The sequence below is a fragment of the Anolis sagrei genome, chromosome 10 (genome assembly GCF_037176765.1).
Source record: "Anolis sagrei isolate rAnoSag1 chromosome 10, rAnoSag1.mat, whole genome shotgun sequence".
Lineage (NCBI taxonomy): Eukaryota > Metazoa > Chordata > Lepidosauria > Squamata > Dactyloidae > Anolis > Anolis sagrei.
In genome coordinates, this window is record NC_090030.1 from 15056970 (window position 1) to 15081332 (window position 24363).

The 24363-nt window shown below is 44.0% G+C and overlaps 1 protein-coding gene across 1 annotated transcript in view; it reads right to left on the reverse strand.

The window, feature by feature from the left end:
• Positions 1–15629: 15629 nt before the first annotated feature.
• SPRY3 (sprouty RTK signaling antagonist 3) overlaps positions 15630–24363 on the reverse strand; it is a 32619-nt gene continuing 23885 nt past the window's right edge. Inside the window, exon 2 of the mRNA XM_060756249.2 lies at positions 15630–20510. Coding sequence (XP_060612232.2) covers positions 19558–20463 — 906 coding nt within the window. The 5' untranslated portion in view covers positions 20464–20510 and the 3' untranslated portion in view covers positions 15630–19557. The remainder of the gene's footprint in view (positions 20511–24363) is intronic.

Sequence of the window (24363 nt, forward strand, 5' to 3'; positions counted from 1 at the left end):
TATTTTAGCTAATAGGGAAATCCTTAACTTCTAATCTGGGCAGTCTGTCTTTGCCTCTGTTGGCGTGGAGGCCCTGCACCTGGTACCAACTGCTTCTGGCTTCCGCAAGTGACCCTTACCAAGCAGAGATTTGTAGACTTCCACGGGAAAAAGAACTCAGGTTTCGGTGATGGCTGGCTGAAGTCCCTCAGCAAAGGAGCTATAAGGCTGTATAATCATCAGCCAAGCTGTGGGCTGTATATCTCCCTGGCCAAGCTGTGGGGATGTATCTCCCCAGCCAAGCCGTAGAAGACAAAGCTTTCTACAGGAGCTCTTGGTATTATGTCCTGCATGAAAGGCTTCTCTGTGTGGACTGAACTCACAATGGCTCCTATTCCCTCTAAAACCCAGAAGGGGGGGAGGACCAGGGAACTTAACTATAATTGACAGGTGGCTTGCCCTATGATTGCAGCCAAAAGAAGCCACCTATCTGCAGAGTCACTGAAACTTAAGGGCTACAACAAACATTCAATGCAAAGCAAACAAAACTGGAGCTCCTGGTACAGCTGTACCTGCACACTATGCCTCCTTTGTTTCTTTTAGGTTAGCACATTTCTTCTTTTCCTGAAACAGCAAAGGATGCTTAGAATCAGGCAAACAAAAAAGACTTTATGGCAGTGTTTCTCAACCTTCCTAATGCCGCAGCCCCTTAATATAGTCCCTCATGTTGTGATGACCCTCAATCATAAATTATTTTTGTTGCTACTCCATAACTGTAACTTTGCTACTGTTATGAATTGTAATGTAAATATCTGATATGCAGGATGCATGCACTGGACCAAATTTGGCACAAATACCCGATACGCCCAAACTTGTCTGAATGTATCTCCAACTATGAACCATCACAAAGCTTAAGATCATCAGGAGAGGCCCTGCTCTCAATCCCACCACTCTCGCAATTCGTGGGGACGAGAGACAGGGCCTTCTTGACAGTGGCCCCCCATCTGTACAACTCTCTCCCTAAGGACATGAGGTTGGCTACTTCCCACCTGTCCTTTGGAAGACACTGTAGACCTGGCTCTGTGGCAGGGCGTTTGATTAGATGAAGTGACAATAGGAAAGGAATTTGGGTTTGCGACATTGGATTTCCCGGCTTGATTTTTGGTTTTACTGGCACTCTAATATTATTGTTAAATGAATTTATTGGCTGATTTGTATGATGTTTTTAAGATATTTTCACTGTTTTACTGTTTTAATTGCATTTTTATGATGTATACATTGCAAGCATCATGTGAGGCCGACCTGAGTCCCCCTTGTGGGGAGAAGGGCGGGATAGAAGAATATGAAATAAATAAATAAATAAATAAATAAATAAATAAATAAATAAATTTGACTACTGGTAGGGTTGGGGGGGGGTGATTGTGTCATTTGGGAGTTGTAGTTGCTGGGATCTATAGTTCACCTACAAAGCATTCTGAACTCTACCAACGGTGGAATTGAACAAAACTTGGCACACAGAACTCCCATGACCAACAGAAAATACTGGAAGGGTTTGGTGGGCATTGAGCTTGAGTTTTGGAATTGTAGTTTACTTACATCGAGAGACTCAAACAATGATAGTTCTGGACCAAACTTGGCACAAATACTTAATATGCCCAAATGTGAACACTGGTGAAGTTTGGAGAAGATAGACCTTGACATTTGGGAGCTGTAGTTGCTGGGATGTATAGTTCACCAACAATGAAAGATAATTTTGAACCCCACCAACAATAGAATTGGGCCAAACTTCCCACACAGAACCTAGAAGGGACTCACTGGTGTGAGCCTCCTTCCAGCCTCGTACGCTCTCCTTCACCCACACAGGCGCACCACGCTGCCATGCTCTGAGCATGTCTGCTCTTCCCTCCCCCGTTTGGAGTCTCAGAAACAGCCCTTCCCTTAGATGAGAGGCTGGCCAATCACAGCGAAGGAGAGCTTTTGGTGGGAGAATTTGCTGTCTGTTTCCAAAAAGAAAGAAAAAGGAGAGGTGGAGAGATCTTCAGCTTTCTCTGCCAAAGGTATTCTTAAGACCATCAGAAATATATGTTTTTGATGGTCTTTGGTGACCCCTCTGAGACGCCCTCATAACCCCACCCCCCGGGACCCTCAGTTTATTTGACGAACTTTTTTGTTGTTGTTGTGTCAGGAGTGACCTGAGAAACTGCAAGTCGCTTCTGGTGTGAGAGAATTTGCTGTCTGCAAGGACGTTCCCCAGGGGACGTCTGGATGCTTTGATGCTTTATCATCCTTGTAGAAGGCTTCTCTCATGTCCCCGCATGAGGAGCTATAGCTGATAGAGGGAGCTCATTTGCCTCTCCCCGGATTCGAACCTGCCACCTGTTGAGCTGCAAATTTGACGAGCTGCAAATTCAAAACTCAAAAGCAATTTGCAATCAATTAACTCTTCAGAGGGGAAGAGGACAGAGCGAATGTTATCCTTCCCAGTTCACTTGGGCAAAAACAAACTTCGGCAGCCTTTCCGAGCTTGTGTTTGCTTCCTTTTCTATTTTGGCGACTGCAAAAACCTGCAAAATGTTGAAGGTTTATGCGACACCGTGCAAAATCCTTAACTGAGATGTTAAGAACTTAACTTTCAAAGAGACAGGCTGCCAACCGTACCAAAAGCGATTAGAGGGATTTCGGGCTTAGCGAGACGTTTGCGTTAAAAGCCACATTTAGGTGTCCAGCGAAACAAGGGACACAATGATGCCCCAAAGACATGGCAGCTCCGCATCCTTCCTTGAAGAGAGTGGCAATTGGACCTTGCCTCAAAGTGGGGCAATGCATTGGAGGACTGAAATACAGCAATAATATGCGGTGGATGTCATTATGTCAAATTAAGAGAGACGGAGTTGATCTTGAAGCTAACATGACCTCTTGCTAATTAACCCTTCTGGAACCCCTATTTAAAAATAAAGGGTTTTTCAGGTCCCTGTTGAAGTGGCCCATTTTGTTTAATTTTTTCCCCTCGTACATTCAATAGTACTCTCACCTTGGCACACGATGTATGGCAGCTATTTCAAGCCAGGTATGCTATAGATAACTGAACTGCAATAAGGTGCCGTCTTCTTTCAATTAGTTAGTGAATTAGCTCAGGTGAAAACACCCTGTTCTTATCTCCTTCGGTCAGAACCTCCTCTGTGAAGGATGGCAAATCGCAGAGAACAAAAAATGTGGTCAGTTCCCAAGCCAGGCTGGTTACAAAACAGCCCTCTTCTGAATTCACAGCGATGTACCTTCCTCTAGGTTACCTGCAGCTCTGTTCTGAATTTGCAAAAGCATTCGTAGAGAGGAATATGCCACAATGGGTGCATCTACACTGTAGAATTAATGCACTTTGACCCCACTTTAATGATCATGGTTCAATGCTATAGGTTCCTAGTGTTGCACCTCAGGCCTGGGGACACCTATGACCACAGCACCACACAATATAAGCTTATTGTAAAAGCACATAAAATATATGGAAAAAGCAGAAAGAAAGAAAGAAAGAAAGAAAGAAAGAAAGAAAGAAAGAAAGAAAGAGAGAGAAAGAAAGAAAGAAAGAAGAGGAATAATCCAAAAAGGTTTTGCAAATAGTGCTAACCGCACAGTAATCAAAATCTATATAAATAAAAATGTAATGTTCGTTTGTGGGATTAACAGAACTCAAAAACCAGTAGGTGAATTGACACCAAATTTGGACACAATACACCTAACGACCCAATGTATGTCCTTCACTCAACATTTTTTTGATTTTGTCATTTGGGAGTTGTAGTTGCTGGGATTTATAGTTCACCTACAATCAAAGAGCATTCTGAACTCCACCAATTATGGCATTGAACCAAACGTGGCACACAGGACTGCCATGATCAACGGGAAAACACTAGAAGGGTTTGGTGGGCATTGACCTTGAGTTTGGGAGTTGTAGTTCACCTACATCCAGAGAGCACTGTGGACTCAAACAATGATGGATCTGGACCAAACTTGGCATGAATACTCAATATGCCCAAATATGAACACAGATGGTGTTTGGGGGAAATAGACCTTGGCATTTGGGAATTGTAGTTACTGGGATTTATAGTTCACCTACAATCAAAGAGCATTCTGAACTCCACCAATTATGGCATTGAACCAAACGTGGCACACAGGACTGCCATGATCAACAGAAAACACTAGAAGGGTTTGGTGGGCATTGATCTTGAGTTTGGGAGTTGTAGTTCACCTACATCCAGAGAGCACTGTGGACTCAAACAATTATGGATCTGGACCAAACTTGGCATGAATACTCAATATGCCCAAATATGAACACAGATGGTGTTTGGGGGAAATAGACCTTGGCATTTGGGAGTTGTGGTTACTGGGATTTATAGTTCACCTACAATCAAAGAGCATTCTGAAACCCACCAACAAAAGAATTGGGGCAAACTTCCCAACGAGTGACTATCACTCATAAAAACACTGAAAAACACAGCAGAAGAGAGCCAATAAACAAAAAATACATTACAATGAATTCACAAAGCCACATACATATACACAAATATACACACACATATATACACACACATATATATACACACACAACACATATACACAGACTGGGCCACAGCAACGCGTGGCAGGGAATGGCCAATGTCTCATAAAAATCTAAAAAGAACACAGTCCAGGAATGGCCAAAATCACAAGTACAGCATAAATCCATAAGCAAAAGGTATACTTAGTAAAACTTGAGCAGGCATCATAACATAATAATATAGGAAATTTCCAGGATACTTGAATCCAAAACCAAGACTTGACTTGACACCATGACCAGAGACTCAGGTCTAGCTTGTAACTAAAAAGCCAACATTGCCTGAACTAACTTTAAGGTAAACACTGGCTGTCAATAAGCAGTCATGGGGAAATGATTTCTCCATGTATTTTCTCTATCTCTTTCCCACGTAATCTTGCGGACCAATGTTTTCAGCTCTGATCTGTTAACAAAGACTTTTGCTATTCTCTGTATCACCAGGTGCAGAACTTTTCATTTTACTTAACTCTTCACTTGACCCCTTATCTAATGTTGTTGTTTCTGGCTCCACTGACTGACCTTGGAGCTCTGCACTGTCTGAACCAGTTTCATTTCTCTGGCCTGAATCTTCATCACTTTGAACCCCAGAAAATCCCACAGTTCCTTCTGAATCATCAGTGAACTCATCAGCCCCTGGCTGAGCCACAATATCTGGGAGTTGTAGCTTGGTGAAGCTGTAGCACACTTTGGCAGAGAAGGCTAAAGCCCTTATAAAGCCCCTTAGATTCATAGAGTTGGAAAAGACCTCATGGGCCATCTTGTCTAACCCCCTGACAAGAAGCAGGAAAATTGCATTCAAAGCACCCCCTACAGATGGCCATCCAGCCTCTGTTTAAAAGCTTCCAAAGAAGGAGCCTCCACCACACTCTGGGCCAGAGAGTTCCACTTCTCAACAGCTCTCACAGTCAGGAAGATCTTCCTAATGTTCAGATGGAATCCAGCTAAACCTTTTTATTCAAGTGGGCCTTTAAAACATTACATTTTTAAAGACTTCAGTGGGTCCCGCTTTAGATTAGGGAATTGGTTTTGATAGTTTTTAAAAATTTGTTTATCTTCGTTGTATATTGTGTGCATTCTTGCATGACAGGTTAGATGACTACACAGGGAAGCCACTGAAATCCACAAACGTGGGCAATTTCAACAGAAAGGAGGAAACCATGAAAATGAACAAAATCTGGCTACTGGTATGAAAAAAAACCTCTACAATCAGGACAGTAAATAAAGAGCAACACTCAAAAAACAGGGGAATTCCAGACAGGAAACAATCAGGACCAGCTAACACCTCCAAACAAAGGATCCCTCCAGGCAGGAAGCAGCCAGGCTTTGAAGCTGTAAGGCCAGTGAATGCTAATCAAGGTGGCCAGTGGCAACATTCACACTTGCCTCAGGCAGACAAGCATTATTTCTCCGACCATGGACATTATTCCACAGATGTATAAACCCACTTTCCTAGTTTCCAACAGATCCCTCAACCTCTGAGGATTTTTTTTTTTGTCGTGTCAGGAGCAACTTGAGAAACTGCAAGTCACTTCTGGTGTGAGAGAATTGGCCGTCTGCAAGAACGTTGCCCAGGGGATGCCTGGATGATTTGATGTTTTTATCATCCTTGTGGGAGGCTAATCTCATGTACCTGCATGAGGAGCTGGAGCTGATAGAGGGAGCTCATCCGCCTCTCCCCGGATTCAAACCTGTGACCTGTTGGTCTTCAGTCCTGCCGGCACAGGGGTTTAACCTACTGCGCTACTGGGGGCTCCCTCTGAGGATGCCTGCCATAGATCTGGGTGAAACGTCAGGAGAGAATGCTTCTGGAACATGGCCATACAGCCCGGAAAATTCACAGCAACCTAGTTAGGTGACCGTTGTGGATCTTTCCAGTTCTATAATTCTAAGAATCCAAGGTTGCTTCTATGAGATGGGAAGCACAGGATCATAGATTTCGAAGAGACCCCAAAGACCATCCAGTCCAACACCCTTCTTCCCTGCAGGAACATACAATAGAAATACCCCCAATAGATGGTCATTTAGCCTGTGCTTAAAAACTTCCAGAGAAGGGAGCTCCACTCAATTCCCAGGCATCAATTCCCACTATTAGGACATTCTCCTCAATGTTTAGGTGAAATTTCTTTGTGTAGACTTTGTGCAAATGTGACCCCAGTGAATCAACTGAGAAAGTTGACTTACCCAAGGTCACCCAGCAACATTCTGTATTTGCAATATTCCCAGATATTGCACTGAATCCAGAAAGAAACACACAGAAACTTTTTGTTGTGTTTTCTCCAAACAACAACTACAAAAAGCAACAGAGTGCTTCCTTGCTCCTGGTTGACTCATGTTCGTGTTTCTCGCTGCCATTACTTTAATGCCTGCTATGGATTTGAAACATCTGAAATGAATCATAAGTGCTTGTACTCAAAAGCAGAGACATACACAATTCCATTCCCTCCTGTAATAAAGTATATGTATGTCGCTGAGAGTAAATCTCATTGAACTCAAGCTTGCAAGGAAGGATGCACAAGATTGCACCGTAATGGTTATGGAAGAATCAAAGTGAAGTGGAGTTGTGTAACGGAGGTAATGGCATCATACCCTTTCTCCATTTGTCTCCTTCCTCTTGTCTTTCCAGATCAAAGTTTGGATTCTGGGCTCTTTGGGCATAGAGACCTGCTCTCTTGTCCTCTGGTTCAGAAGTAATGCATAAAATTGGTTGTACCCACTCGAAGTTATTTGATTTATGTTCTCAAGTGGAGGGAGAAAAGGATGAGACAAGCCAGGAAGTCATTTCTCCCAAGAGGTTATTGAAAAAGCTAGGTGGGCATCACTTTCAGGATGGCAAACTTCAAATAAGCAAACAGAAGATGGCACAGCCTTACTCTCTCTTGTCTCTGATCAGAATCTAAAATAATGGGTATTCATTGATCCCTTCCGGACGAAGATGCTAGTGATGGCAACTATCAGATGCTGAAACAGACAACCTTGTGAGGAAGTAGGGTTGTTATGTGTCTTTTATTATAAGTTGTTGTTGTGTGACTTCAGTGCCCCTATTGAAGCAGCTCCACTGTTGCCGAGCCAAATTCAAGGTGCAGGTGATGACCTAAACCAGGATTTCTCAACCTGTGGTTCGGGAGACTTTGGGGGGGGGGGGGGGGTCATGAGGGCGTGCCAGAGGGGGTCACCAAAGCCCATCAGAAAACACAGTATTTTCTAGGTTCTTGTGGGGTTTTTTTGGGCTATAGGCATTTCTCCTGACTTTTCGCCTGCATCTATGGCAAGCATCCTCAGAGGTAGTGAGGTCTGTTGGAAATAGGACAATGGGTTTATATATCTGTGGAATGGCTGGGGTGGGGCAAAGAGGTCTTCTCTGCTAGAGCTAGGTGTGAATAGCTCTGATCACCTTCATTAGCATTTGAAGGCCTGGCTGAGCCTGGGAAAATCTCTTGTTGAGAGGTGTTAAGGTGTGCCTGGTTGTTTCCTCTCTGCTGTTTTGCTGTTGTAATTTTAGAGTTTTTTTAATACTGGTAGCCAGATTTTGTTCATTTTCATGGTCTCTCCCTTTCTGTTGAAATTGTCCACATACTTGTGGATTTCAATGGCTTCTCTGTGTAGTCTGACATGGTGGTTGTGAGAGTGGTCCAGCATTTCTGTGTTCTCAAATAATATGCTGTGTCCAGGCTGGTTCATCAGGTGCTCTGCTATGGCTGACTTCTCTGGTTGAGTAAGTCAGCAGTGCCTTTCATGTTCCTTGATGCGTGTCTGGGCAATGCTGCGTTTGGTGGTCCCTACGTAGACTTGTCCACAGCTGCATGGTACACGGTAGACCCTTGCAGAGGTGAGAGGATCCCTCTTGTCCTTTGCTGAACGTAGCATTTGTTGGATTTTCTTGGAGGGTTTGTAGATTGTTTGTATGTTGTGTTTCCTCATCAGCTTCCCTATGCCAACAGTATTTTCTGCTGGTCATGGGGGTTCTGTGTGGGAAGTTTGGCCCAATTATCTCATTGGTGGGGTTCAGAGTGCTCTTTGATTGTAGGTGAACTATAAACCCCAGAAATTACAACTCTGAGATGTCAAGATCTGCTTTCCCCAAACTCCACCTGTGTTCACATTTGGGCAGATTAAGTATTCGTGCCAAGTTTGGTCCAGATCCACCATTGTTTGAGTCTTCAGTGCTCTCCGGATGTAGGTGAACTACAACTCCAGAACTCAAAGTCAATGCCCACTGAACCCTCCCAGTATTTTTTGTTGGTCATGGGAGTTCTGTGTACCAAGTTTGGTTCAATTCCATTGTTGGTGGAGTTCAGAATGCTCTTTGATTGTAGGTGAACTATAAATCCCTGAAACTACAACTCCCAAATGTCAAGGTCTGTTTCCCCCCAAACACCACTGGTGTTCACATTTGGGCAGATTGAGGATTTGTGCCAAGTTTGGTCCAGATTCACTATTGTTTGAGTCTACAGTGCTCGCTGGATGTAGGTGAACTACAACTCCAGAACTCAAGGTCAATGCTCACCAAACCCTCCCAGTATTTTCTGTTGGTCATGAGAGTTCAAGTTTGGTCCAGTGAAAGAAAATATATCCAGCATATGAGGTTTTTACATGATGATTCATATCTGTAGCAAAATGACAGTTATGAAGTAGCAACTAAAATAATGTTATGATTGGGCGTCACCACTACATGAGGAACTGGATTACGGGACTGCGGCATTAGGAAGGTTGAGAAACACTGCCCTAAACTGTTCGGGCCCCACCTATCTCCACAATCGCATCTCCCTCTATGCACTGGCACAGACACTAAGATCCACAGGGGAGGCCCTCCTCTCGCTCCCACCACCGTCTTGGGGAGATTGATTATCTCATTTGGAAGTTGTAGTTACTGGGATTTATAGTTCACCTACAATCAAAGAGCATTCTAAACTCCACCAATAATGGATTTGAACCAAACTTGGCACACAAAACTTTCATGACCAACAAAAAATACTGGGAGGTTTGGTGGGAATTGACCCTGAGTTTTGGAGTTGCGGTTCATCTACATCCAGAGAGCACTGTAGACTCAAACAATGGTGGATCTGGACCAAATTTGGCACAAATACTCAATCTGCCCAAATGTGAACACCGGTGGAGTTTGGGGAAAATAGATCATGACATCTGGGAGTTATAATTTCTGGGATTTATAGTTCACCTACAATTAAGAGCATTCTGAACCCCACCAATGAGATAATTGGGCCAAACTTGGCATGAAAATTCAATATTCCCAAATGTGAACATGAGTGTAGTTTGGGAAAAATAGACCTTGCCATTTGGGAGTGGTAATTGCTGGGATTTATAGTTCATCTACAATCAAAGAGTATTCTGAACTCTACCAATGATAGAATTGGGCCAGACTTCCCGCACAGAACCCTATAGATGTCATAGATGTGGGCAAAACATTAGGAGAGAATGTTTCTGGAACATGGCCATGCATGCCGGAAAACTCACAGCAACCCATTCAACAGGATGTCTCATATCTGAGGCTGGGAAAGCTTTCCCTTTCGTATAGACTGATCAGATATGAACCTGTTATACTTTGGGGTGTGAGGACTTTGGAAAGACAGTGCATCTGTACCCTGCAATTTATTAATGTAGCTTTTACAAAGAAACGCATGGCTAAGTTAAATGAAACCAATATTTTCATTTGGGATTTTGAGGAAACACACTTGCGCTCATAACTCCTCCTGATTGTCATCCTTGAATTCTGACTCATTCTTATAGCTATTTTGAAAATGTGGCAACCCCAAGAGGCGGTGGTCTTTGTCAGTGGTATTTAAGTAGAAGGCTTAAATAAGATCTTGGAGTCCTCGTGGACAACAAGTTAAACATGAGCCAACAATGTGATGTGGCGGCAAAAAAAGCCAGTGGGATTTTGGCCTGCATCAATAGGAGCATAGTGTCTAGATCTAGGGAAGTAATGCTTCCCCTCTATTCTGCTTTGGTTAGACCACACCTGGAATATTGTGTCCAATTCTGGGCACCACAATTCAAGAGAGATATTGACAAGCTGGAATGTGTCCAGAGGAGAGTGACTAAAATGATAAAGGGTCTGGAGAACAATCCCTATGAGGAGCGGCTTAAGGAGCTGGGCATGTTTAGCCTGAAGAAGAGAAGGCTGAGAGGGGATATGATAGCCATGTATAAATATGTGAGAGGAAGCCACAGGGAGGAAGGAGCAAGCTTGTTTTCTGCTTCCCTGGAGACTAGGACGTGGAACAATGGCTTCAAACTACAAGAAAGGAGATTCCATCTGAACATGAGGAAGAACTTCCTGACTGTGAGAGCCGTTCTGCAGTGGAACTCTCTGCCCCGGAGTGTGGTGGAGGCTCCTTCTTTGGAAGCTTTTAAACAGAGGCTGGATGGCCATCTGTCTGGGGTGATTTGAATGCAATATTCCTGCTTCTTGGCAGGGGGTTGGACTGGATGGCCCATGAGGTCTCTTCCAACTCTTTGATTCTATGATTCTATGATTCTATGACACGATTTCATGGCTGAGCAAGGTGTCCTACTAGATGGGATCCAAAATCTATCCCAACTCAAGTCTTAAATAAAGTCAAGGCTATATATAAATGTAAATAAAAGTTCCTGGGTTTTTTATTCCAACCTTGTATCCTTCAACTTATTCAAAGAATTTGGATTGCAAGACCATGATCCCATACCAGTTGCCATGTTGGGTTAAGTTTCTCGAAGTTCATGGTTGGCCTCCTTTTTTGGTGTTCATGCAAGAGTAGTTTCCCTCATACAAGCAGGGGCTGAAGCATGTTGTCTGCAGTCCTTTGAAGAAAGTGGAGCCCCATGCATTGTTTTGTGTCTCATTGCATGTTGCGTATTATGCATAGCTTGCCTGTTATGCATTGTCGAAGGCTTTCATGGCTAGAATCACTGAGTTGTTGTACATTTTTCAGGCTATATGGCCATGTTCTAGTAGCATTCTCTCCTGATGTTTCGCCTGCATCTGTGGCAAGCATCCTCAGAGGTTGTGAGGTCACAACCTCTTAGGCCGTTTGCCATAGATGCAGGTGAAACGTCAGGAGAGAATGCTTCTAGAACATGGCCATATAGCCCGAAAAACCTACAACTCGGTTGCCTGTTATGCCTTAGTAGTGTAGGATCAATCAAGTATCGGACAGAGGAAAAGTCACAAGGTGTTGGCTTTGGAATCAGGGCAAGTAACTTTTGGCTTTGAAATCAGGGCAAGTAACTTTCCCAGGTCTGCTTGAAGGGATGCTGAAGCCCATTATCTCAACTTACCATTCATAGATGAAGCCAGTTAACAGTGAAACTGCGAGACTCTCTGGCCTATTGAGCTATTGGGCCATTTAGTAATTCTTCAGATCTAATTTCTGGTCAGATGCATTAAAATCAAGGTAGTAGTTACATGGAACTGCATTACAATCTAGGAAGCTGTTGTAGTAAGCCTGACTCTGCACTACTCTGCATGGATTTTAACTGTGATTTTTTGAAAATATTGTTTTTATTTAATTCTGTTTAATGTATGAAAATTTGTATATTTGAAATTGTATGCTAATGCTTTTAGGTTAAGCCGCTGTGATTCTCTTTCGGGAGAGATAAATAAATCTAATAATAATAATAATAATAATAATAATAATAATAATTGGTCTTCCTCTGTCGGTGATCCGGAAGCTCAAGTTGGTACAAAACGCAGCTGCTCGGCTTCTTGCGGGAATTCCGATGAGATGCCACATAACACCAATCTTACTACAGCTGCATTGGTTACCAACTGAGTACTGGATCACTTTCAAAGTACTGGTACTCACCTTTAAGGCCTTGCATGGTCTGGGGCCGATGTACCTGAGGGACCGCTTCACCCCCTACCAACCCCAGAGATCCCTCCGTTCTGAGGACCAAGATCTATTGGAAGTCCCCAGTGTCAAGACCTTGCGTCTAACAGCAACCAGATGCAGAGCCTTTACAGCAGTGGCACCATCACTCTGGAATACTCTGCCACCTGAAGTCCGTGCCTTGTGGGACTTATCAGCTTTCCGCAGGGCATGTAAGACATACCTGTTTCGACAGGCCTTTTATTTTTGATATTGCTGTTTTTAAATTGTTTTTAATTGTTTTTAATTTGTGTTAGATTTTAGCCATTCTTGTAAGCCGCTCCAAGCCCCAGGGGAGTGGCGGCACATAAGCTCGAATAATAAATAAATAAATAAATAAATAAATAAATAAAATAATACCATCTGCCTGCCAGCTACTCTGGAACTTCTGGATTCAGACAGACAGAGTTTTGGAGCACAATACTCCTGACCTCACGATCATGTTAAAAAACAAAGTGTGGATTGTCAATGTTGCAATTGCAGGTGACAGCAGGATTGAAGTGAAACAACTGGAAAAACTGACACGATATGAGGATTTAAAGATCGAACTGCAAAGACTCTGACACAAGCCAGTCAAGGGGGTCCCAGTGGTGATCGGCACACTGGGTGCAGTGCCTAAAGACCTTGGCCTGGACTTAAACACAATCGGTGCTGACAAAATTACCATCTGTCAGCTGCAAAAGGCCACCCTACTTGGACCCGCATGCATTATTTGCTGATACATCACAGTCCTAGACACTTGGGAAAAGTCCGGCGTGTGATTGAATACAAAAGACAGCATAGTGATCTTGTTTGCTGTGTACTAATCTTGTTGTGTATCAAGTTATTATTATTATTATTATTATTATTATTATTATTATTATTATTATATGCCTAGTGAAAAACTGACTTAACTGGTAGCAAGGACATCTGACCCCCACCCACGGCTGGAACTCTAATCTCAAGACCTTTCTGAAATACAAAGTGACTGGAATATTCCCAATATTCCAGTGTGTATGTCTCCCAACATTCAAAACAAATGGTCTGCTCCAGTTACTGCCCAATGAGTCTCCAGCATCTCCCATATCAAACTATCTGGCCTCTAGGGCTTCTCTTTTGTTCGGTGAATAGCTTTTGGTTCTACTTCTTCCCATTCATAATCATAATGATAATGGTCACAGTGGAACAGCGGGTTAAACTGCTAAGTTGCAAAACTTGCTGATCAGAAGGTTGGTGGTTCGAATCTGTGGGACGGGGTGAACTTCCATTGCTAGCCCCAGCTCATTAGATACCGCTTTCACGGGAAGGTAACGGCGTTCCATGCAGTCATGCCGGCCACATGACCTTGGAGGCATCTACGGACAACGCTGGCTCTTCAGCTTAGAAACAGAGATGAGCAGCACCCCACAGAGTCGGACATAACTAGACTTAATGATGAGGGGAAATCTTTACCTTTACCTTATGACACTGCAACCCCCTTATCCGCAGATTCAATATCCATGGTTTCAATTACCCATATTCCTCAAAATATTACTGTTTGTTACAGTAAGTCATAACAGGATCAAGTGTGTATGTGTGTGTTAAAGAAAACCTTATACTGTTGATTATTATGTGCAGCTGCTAATGTAGGTCAACTAGTAAGTTTGGACCACACCTGGTGGGGTATAACTGTATGGGTTTTAGAATACAGTTCAGCTTTGCTCTGAGATGCCTTTACTCAGGCATTTTGCTCAACCATTTCTACAGCTCTCTCATTTGGATGAAGATGAAGAAACCTTGTTCTGTATTGCTTACAAGGACTATGTAAGTTTATTGCACTGTTTGTAATATTGCAAGTCTATGTTTTAACTCTGCTGATAAGAATAAAGTTTTTCTGTTCTTTTTCCTCTTGCTTGTGTGCAATGTTATTGTGTCTTCTGCACTGGACCTGACTGAAACACGTTATGTGTAACACTGTTTGCCAGTCTCTCTAGTTCAGTGTTTCTATATGGTTTGCTTCCAATCCAAGGAGAGCCAAAATATAGAGTTCCCTCCCTGTCATCAATAATTTGAGCTGGCCCAAGGATAATGGGATTGTATGGTGCAACATTCCCCTGTTAGGCTACAATTCTAATCTGCCCCTAGTGCAGTGTTTCTCAACCTGGGGGTCGGGACCCCTGGAGGGGTCGCGAGGGGGTGCCAGAGGGGTCACCAAAGACCACCAGAAAACACAGTATTTTCTGTTAGCTATGGAGGTTCTATGTGGGAAGTTTGGCCCAATTCAATCGGTAGGGTTCAGAATACTCTTTGATTGTAGGTGTACTATAAATCCCAGCAACTACAACTGTCAAGGTCTATTTTCCCCAAACTCCACCAGTGTTCATATTTGGGCATATTGAGAATTCGTTCCAAGTTTGGTCCAGATCCATTATTGTTTGAGTCCACAGTGCTCTGTGGATGTAGGTGAACTATAACTCCCAAAACTCAAGGTCAAACCCTTCCAGTACTTTCTGTTGGTCATGGGAGTTCTTTGTGCCAAGTTTTATTCGGTTCCATCGTCAGTGGAGTTCAGAATGCTCTTTGATTGTAGGTGAACTATAAATCCCAGCAACTACAACTCCCACAGGACAAAATCAATACCCTCCCCAATCCCACCAGTATTCAAATTTGAGTGTATTGGGTCTTTGTGCCAAATTTAGTCCAGTGTATGAAAATACATCCTGCATATCAGATATTTACATGACTATTCATGACAGCAGCAAAATGACAGTTATGAAGTAGCAATGAAACTAATTTTATGGTTGGGGGTCACCATCACATGGGGAAGCGGATCAAGGGGTCGTGGCATTAGGAGGGTTGAGAACCACTGCCCTAGTGTTTCCCCAATCTTCCACTGTCATTGCTGGCTTGGGATGATGTGAATTATATACAACATCTTGGGAAGGCCAGGCATGATGCTTGCTACATCCCTACCCACAAAACAGAACAGGAGAGAAAAGTTCCAAATGTATACATATATATATATACTTTATTGAATAGTTGCTTTGGGGTGGTTCACTTCACCACCCATAGAATTATTTCTTTCATTTCAGCAGTGGTTCAGTAACAGTTTCATTAAATTTGCCAAAGGAAAGGAGGGTGAAAGAAACAGATGCACAAATAAGGTTATAATAAATAGATCCAGATGCATTCTTTTAAAAAAAAACTTTTCAAATAAATTTCTGAAATAAATACGTTTTCCCCCCCTTAAAATGGTAGAGTGTGGTGAAAAATATATATACAACAAAGAAGGTATATGATGAGCGGATATTATGCTGTATATAAATTGAGGGGGAGAACACAATCGCAGCGGATGCACCATACAGAAAGCCTTTTGTCTCTAGGAAAGCTCTGTCCCATTTGACCTGGGCTCTCCAAGTCCTTTCAAGGGACAGGACAGGGCCTTTGCAAAGAAGAATCAATGTGCTCGGAGCCAAAATTACCCAGAAATGGGAAGGGGGATCTTCGGAAGCAAGCTGAACATAACAGAAGAAAGTCAGGGACAACAAGAGAAACCAGGGGACATCACTCAGAAACCCTGCCGATGTGACGGAGACACGAGATTGGAGAATGAAACATTTTTCTGAAAGGGACTCCAGTATTCAGTAGGAATTATTCTTCTAGCTCAAGGTTGAATGACCTGTGGCCCCACAGATCATAGTGGACTACAGCTTCCACCAACAGCAACTTGTAATGGGAGTTGTAGTCCAACCATTTCAGGTGTTCTCCGCCTCTACTAGATCAGTTTTTATGACCTCTTGTCTGTTAAGTTCAAGAACCTGGGATGGCAATTTGTGTAGATTTCATTCAACTTCCATGCCTTCATTTCATAGCCATCTGTTTGGGGTGCCTTGGTTAGACCACACCTGGAATACTGTGTCCAATTCTCGGCACCACAATTGAAGAGAGATATTGACAAGCTGGAATGTGTCCAGAGGAGGGCGACTAAAATGATCAAGGGTCTGGAGATCAAGCCCTGTGAGGAGCGGCTTAAAGAGCTGGGCATGTTTAGAAGAGAAGGCTGAGAGGAGACATGATAGCCATGTATAAATATGTGAGAGGAAGTCACAGGGAGGAGGAAACAAGCTTGTTTTCTGCTGCCCTGGAGACTAGGATACGGAACAATGGCTTCAAACTAATAGAAAGGAGATTCCATCTGAACCTTAGGAAAAACTTCCTGACTGTGAGAGAGAGCTGTTCAGCAGTGGAACTCTCTGCCCCAGAGTGTGTTGGAGGCTCATTCTTTGGAGGCTTTTAAACAGAGGCTAAATGACCATCTGTCGGGGCTGCTTTGAATGCAATTTTCCTGCTTCTTGGCAGGGGTTTGGACTGGATGGCCCATGAGGTCTCTTCCAACTATTCTATGGTGCTTTGAATGCGATTTTCCTGCTTCTTGATAGAAGGTAGGACTGGATGTCCCACAAGGTCTCCTCCAACTCTATGATTCTATGTGACAAGAACCAATGAGCCTAGTCAACATGCACTCCAGCAATGGTTCCCAACATGTGGTCCATAGACTACCAGTGGTCCGCAGGAACTAAAATATGGTATGTGGCCTACACCGTTGCAATGAGAGCAACTGGTCTTGTGAAACCTTCTTATAGTGCTCAGGCTTATTAAATATGGTTTTCTGTGGGCGAGCAGATAGCGACTACTGGATGGCATATGTTCTGTATCAGAAACTACTTCTGATGTCGTCAATCCAGTGCAATTTTCTAAATCAGCACCACAAATCACCAAACCAAATTTAAAGTTGACCAAAAACTGTTTCGTAACCCTCTTTGTACTAATGTTGGAGAGTGGTCAAAGTGGTCCCTGGTCAAAAAAATGCTGGGAATCTGCACTACAGGAATAAGGATCTCACTCAGACACTTCACCATCTTCACCTACTTTCACAACCACAGCTATTTGTGGTTCTTTCGATGCAATTGGGACTGCAATTCCCTTCAGTCCTAACCACTGCTGCCAAGAAGAATGTTGGAAGCTGTAGACTAGTGGTTCTCAACCTGTAGGTCCCCAGGTGTTTTGGCCTACAACTCCCAGAAATCCCAACCAGTTTACCAGCGGTTAGGATTCCTGGGAGTTGAAGGCCAAAACATCTGGGGACCCACAAGTTGAGAACAACTGCTTTAGACCAATAACCAGTTAGGAGACGTTATTGAATGGCAGAGAAGAAGTGTTTCTATACTACAACTCTTGAGAATTCCCAGCCAGCAGCAGCCACTCTGCTTGAACGTTTTTGGGAGTTATAGTCCCCCAAAAAGCCAAATTCTCCAAACTCTAATGAATATGCAGATTTTCTTGCACTTGGAAGGACACAGGTCATAATTCAGACCTGTTATCCTGCTCTCCATAGTAAGGAAAATGCCATAAAGGAAGCTGTCCTCTGTTGCTGAACTATCTAACAATGTCTACACTGAGTGGCAGTCGATCTCCAGGACATCAAGCAAAGATCTTTTCCATCTCCCTGTAAACCAGTGGTTCCCAACTTTCGGGCTTCCAGGTGTTTTGGACTTCAGCTCCCACCATTCCTAACAGCTGGTAAGCTGGCTGGGATTTCTGGGAGTTGAAGTCCAAAACACCTGGAGGCCCAAAGGTTGGGAACCACTGCTGTAAACCGTAATACAAAATTAAGAGGAAAAGCTGTGCGAACATCTCCCTCTATAATCAAAGGTGTCCAAGGTGCTTTATTTAGGCAGGGGGAAACTGAAAGTACAGACACAACCCATTGCAAAGAAATGTCTCCTTCACCCCAGAACCTTGAAATTGAGAGCTATAGCAAAAGTGAAAGCCAAATATCCATTCCCAGGAAAGTTTGTGCCAAGAGTCTTTCCTTGGAGCATTTCTCCCAATTTTCCCATGAAGACAAGAAGTATCATGACTTCTAATATCAAAGCTGTTGTCCTGGGCACTGTTTGCTTTGCATGATACATCCAGCAGAACCTTTAAAAGTTACTTTTTAAAAAACTGAAACTCCCAGAATCCTCCAGCCAATATGTCAATCATGTATGTGAGCCAGAGGAATTCTGGAGGTGTCACTCTAATAAAAAGTAACTTTGTGATCTCTGACCTTATGGATGTCTAAAACAGGGAGATGACCTTCCTTTAGTCCCAAGGTAGGGCAACGAAACATTAGTAAAAGAAGTAACTTCTGTCATTAAGTCATCAGAATGAGCTTTCTATGGAATCTACCAAAAAGTATGAGATCTGTGCTATCTGGTATCCCATCAATTTAGGAGACAGCGATTCCTGAGGCGTAAATTTTTATTCTGCCCAGGGCCAGCCTGACATAGTTTGCTGCCTGAAGCAAGATGGCACCCTTCCCCATTTGATGTAATGGATCGTTGCAATCTATACCAGTTTGTGTGGCATTCTCAGCCCTATCTGCCCATAGAAACCAACCAAGGGATCCAGGAGGAATCATTTGAATATAACAGAGCTCTCTGTGATTCTGCCTTCTCTCAAAGACAGGCATGGCTCAGGGTAGCTCAGAGTAGACATGATTCCTGCTCACTTCTGTCTCCACAGCAACCCTGTGAAGTAGGGGAGGCTGAATGAGAGACTGTGCGAATGTCCCACAGCAAGCTTCACAAATGAATAAGGAATCTAACCTGGATTTCCCACACCTAGGCCAACCTTCTCACCTACTTTCTTGAACCATGCTCATCTGATCTTCAACTAAATCAACTCTGGACTACACAAGGGCTTAACCTCCCAGATGCTATAGTGCTTGAGTGCAATACTTATTTTTGGAACCCACCACAGACAAATAAGGCATTCTGGAGGTCAGAGTACTGAGCCATCCCGTAGCAAACTGCACCTTCCCCTTTGCAATAACATGTGCCCATTTCCCATTTCCACCCATCCATAAGCCATTGTTGAAATGTGCAAAGCGTTGAGAACCCATCTTGGACACGGAGACCGAGTGGTCTCCTTCACCATGGCAGAAGCATCAACAACCCAAGTGAGCTTCAGGGTCTGGCCAGTTTTGGCAATATGCTGTCTTTGCTCCATCCCCAGTTGACAGATTTTGGCTGGGGGAGTGGAAAGAAGAGCATGGTGAAGATGAAGAAGACGAAGAAGAGGGGGAGGACAACGAACAGCCATTATCATCTCCCCCCATTCCTGAGGAAGTCATACTGGTTTGTCCAAAGTCTTGGGTAAAGTGGCTCCACTCGAGGAGGAAATCTTCCGACACACAGTGTTGGTGTGGTTCCGGCAGCGACAGCCCGGCCGTTTCACAGCATCGTAGCCCCGCTGGCACAGTTTGAGGCACCCCAAGGTGGGAAAGTAGCAGCATAGGCAGGGCATGAGCACAGAGAGGAAGGTCATGGCGGCCCAACGGACGCAGCAGGATCCCGGGCCGCAGGAGCACGGGTCATCTGCGCAGGTGTCCTCGTCGTCCGAGGAACAGTGGTAGAAGATGCCCTTGACGCAGCAGAGGCAAGTCCCATAGTCTATGAGATTCTCCGGGGAGCAGAGGCAGCGCTGGTTGCAAATCCAGCAAGAGGGCAAGCTCCGGGCGGCCGCACAGTGGGCACACTTGCAGTGCCCGCACTCCTCACAGATGAAGAGGTGGCCTGCGTGGAAAGCAGGGGTTTTCCCGGACATCCCCTTCAGCAGCTCCTCAGGTTTCAGGTCGCCTGCCTGGGGCTGCGTCCTGATAAGTGAGTGCCCGGAGTGCGGTGGCGTGATGCTACCGAGCAGCCGCTGCTCTGAGGCCGTGGTGCTGTGGGAGATAGAGCTGGCGGTACTGGAATGGCTCAGGGGCTGCATCTGGTGCGTTTGGCCAGGGTCAAGGTCCTGGAGGATGGAGGTAATCAGGTGATCCTGAGTCACCTCCTGTTTATGGATCGCCTGTGGTTGGGATAAAGAAAGGCTGGAGGGTGCTTGCTTGAAGCAGGTTGGTCTCTCCACATAGTCATTGGTGGCACGGATGGCGTGGATCTGGTCGATGGAGAGGACCTGCTGGAACTCCTCCGGGACAGAGTCCATGACCTCTTCAGGGCTGCGCTCAGTGATGCCAGTTGCAAGGGGCATTCTGGAGGAGGAGGAACTCTCTGCTCAACAGGGAACATTAGAAGAACCTACAGAAGAAACAAGAAGCCAGAAAAAGAGACAACCGTCTGTTAATTATAATCATGATCCAATCAACTGAGTCATTAATGGGACAGGAAAGGAAGAAAGGGCAAAGAACAATCGATCCCAAGTTGGTGTCCTCCATAAGTGTTGGACTACATCCTCCAGAATATGATGGGATTGGTTCACTGGGGACTGTAGTCCAGCACAACTAGTAGTGGATATTGCATTGGAAAAGTCTGCTCAAGAGCTCAGAAAAGAATTCTACATTCAGATGGATATCCTCAAATCAGGAAGTTTTAGGAAAGGGGGAAAATTTCCATGACATCACATGATGCCTTGCAGTTAACCTCTGGCTGGTTAATACCAGCCAGAGGTTGGTATTAACCAGAAATACTAGTGGCAGTAGCAAAATCAATTATTCTTACTGATATCTATAGCAGCATTTATAAGACATAATATAGCCCAGAATCATGGGAAACTCTGGATTGCCAGAGATTTATAGTTGAACTCTTAGACATATTGGCACATATATTTGCCCTAGATAGAACTGAACCATGGACATGAATTGGAAGGTAGGAAGAACAATTGATTAAGAACAATGCCCTGTGTTCTCAACACAGAGAAACTATACCCTATCTATAACTGAACTGTGATAAGAAATGTGCCTGTATGGTGAATTAATATAAGATGTTTGTGAGTAAACAAGATATGTAACTTTTTAAAGAAGACTTTGTTTTTGGTCTCTGAGTGCATATTTTTAAACTAAGAGGTTTTGAGGGAGAGTATATGTTTTGAGCAACTGCAATTTCAACTTCAAAGAAACATTTTCAAAACTCTGTTAGCTAAGTATATGTTTTTTTGTGCAGTGGCATGTCTTTGTTCCTGGCAGTTCAAAGACATGGTTTATCAGTTTCACAGCTGAGTTACCTGTGTGCCATTACATGAATGTTTGTGAACATCACTTGTTCAAAGGGTTGAATTCTAACAAGGTCATGCTTTTCCTTGACTAGTGGTTTTCAAAAGGTGGTCTCCAGATGTTCTTGGAGATTCACATTTGCCAAATGGATATGACATCATGTTTCTTTTTCAAAAAGGTTAAGATTGTCAGTTTTTCCACTTTTTCCCAAAAAGAACAGCCACAGGCCTCACAATGGATTCCACACTCTTCCCTCAACCATCACAATATCCATCAACCCCCCACAAGTGGGTGGAGTGATAGGTGCATGTCAAGTTGGGAATGTTGCCCAGCAAAGAGCCAACAACAATAGCCTTGTTATGTAGAGCAATGGTCTGCAAGTGTTTTAGACTTCATCTCCCAGAATTCCTGACAGTTGGCTAAGACTTCACCTCCCAGTATTACCAACAGTTGGCTAACCTTTGGGAAACCAAAGTTTGCTGTAGAGAAAACAAGAGCGAAATGCTCTGGCTTGAGTAATTTAGGTCATATTTCTATGGGAAAACCTGAAGCAATTTAAAAGAGAGCCTGATTCAACTCCCAGATGAAATGTGGATCAGGTTCCACACCGTGAATGCTTTAGCAGGACGGCCTAGTAGCTAGTAGGAGCCAGAATGCATGCACTGAAAGGTACACACAGAAGGACAGAATATACATACATTGGAAATATGCACCAATGCAGAGGTGCACCAAGCACACACTGCAATCTCCTGAATCCAGTCACTCCTTTCTCTGTGATGAGCAACCCTTCACATGACTTGCCCACATAATTAAGGCAAAATGGAAGAACCTTTTGCTTCCCAGATGAGGAGAGTTAAGCATCACAAACCTCACAACCATTCATCCTGAAATCTGCTTCCAGCAATCCCATATGGAATAGGGACAAAGGTGAGGACTTCTCATAACACATCCTGCACCATATAGACTAGCCTGTTGCCCTGGAATATGATGTAAACAGTCACTGCCAGTCCAAGTCAAATTTGACCAGGGAGAATCATAGAGTTGGAAGAGACCTCATGGGCCATCCAGTCCAAACTCCTGCCAAGAAGCAGGAAAATTGCATTCAAATCACTCCTGACAGATGGCCATCCAGCCTCTGTTTAAAAGCTTCCAAAGAAGGAGCCTCCACCACACTCTGGGGCAGAGAGTTCCACTGCTGAACGGCTCTCACAGTCAGGAAGACCTTCCTAATGTTCAGATGGAATCTTGTAGTTTGAAGCCATTGTTCCATTGCGTCCTAGTCTCCAGGGCAGCAGAAAACAAGCTTGCTCCCTCCTCCCTATGATTTCCTTCCACGTATATATACATGGCTATCTTGTCTCCTCTCAGCCTTCTCTTCTTCAAGCTAAACATGGCCAGCTCTTTAAGCAGCTCCTCATAGGGCTTGTTCTCCAGACCCTTGATCATTTCAGTCGCCCTCCTCTGGACACATTCCAGCTTGTCAATATCTCTCTTCAATTGTGATGCCCAGAATTGGAAACAATATTCCAGGTGTGGTCTAACCAAGGCAGAATAGAGCATGGGTAGCATGACTTCCCTGGATCTAGATACTAGACTCCTATTGATGCAGGCCAAATGCTATCTTGTCCATTTCTCCCCTCCAGTTTGCTTGTGATACTTTTTCCCGTTCTTGCCAATGCATAAGTGGCTCTTCTACAACCTAGACACTGTTGCTACTAACTCTGTTACAAACTATCTCCCCCTCCCCCCTATGTATCATCTCCCCATCTCTCTTGCACAGACTATGGTAGTCTCTTCTTTCATGGCCCAATTGCTCTATTTTCCATCTTCGCAACCACGATGGATCAATAATATTAAGTCCTAAGACAGTGTTTCTCAACCTGGGGGTCGGGACCCCTTGGGGGGTCGCGAGGGGGTGTTGGAGGGGTCACCAAAGACCATCAGGATATGCAGTATTTTCTGCTGATCATGGGAGTTCTGTGTGGGAAATCTGGCCCAATTCTATCATTGGTAGGATTCAGAATGCTCTCTGATTGTAGGTGAACTATAAATCCCAGCAACTACAACTTCCAAATGTCAAGGTCTATTTTCCCCAAACTCCACCAGTGTTCAAATTTGGGCATATTGAGTATTTGTGCCAAGTTTAGTCTAGATCTATCATTGTTTGAGTCCACAGTGCTTTCTGGAGATAGGTGAACTACAACTCCCAAGCTCAAGGCCAATGCTCACCTACCCCTTCATTATTTTTTGCATTCTGTGTGCCAAGTTTGGGTCAATTCAATCTCTAGTGGAGTTCAGAATGCTCTTTGATTGTAGGTGAACTATAAATCCCAGCAACTACAACTCCCAAGGTCCAGAGAATGAAAGTACATCCTGCCTATCAGATATTTACATGTCAATTCATAACAGCAGCAAAATTCCAGTTATGAAGTAGCAACGAAACGAAAATAATTTTAGGGTTGGGGGTCACCACAACATGAGGAACTGTATTAATGGGTCGGAGCCTTAGGAAGGTTGAGAACCACTCTCCTAGGAGATGTAGTTGGATGAGACACCAACATTCTTTGGCAGAGGAGGCTCAAGACTTGGTAAAACTACAAATCCCAGGATTCCATAGCATTGAGCCGTGGCAGCTAAAGTGGTGCCAAAACTGCACTAATTCTACAGTGTAGATCAGGCATGGGCAAACTTCAGCCTTTTAGGTGTTTTGGACTTCAACTCCCACAATTCCTGGCCTCAGACCACTTAAGCGGCTGCTTACTTACATAATGGTCTTCCATTATGGATTTCCTTGTGGGTCCGTATGTGGCTGTGGAGCCCTATTCTTGCTCTGCATCTTCTTCCGCAGTGTGGGCATTGGTTTCCAGGTGGAAGGCGGTCCCGGTCGGGGTTGGCTTGACGCGCCTTCCTCCTGGCACGTTTCTCTCTTTCACCTTCCACTC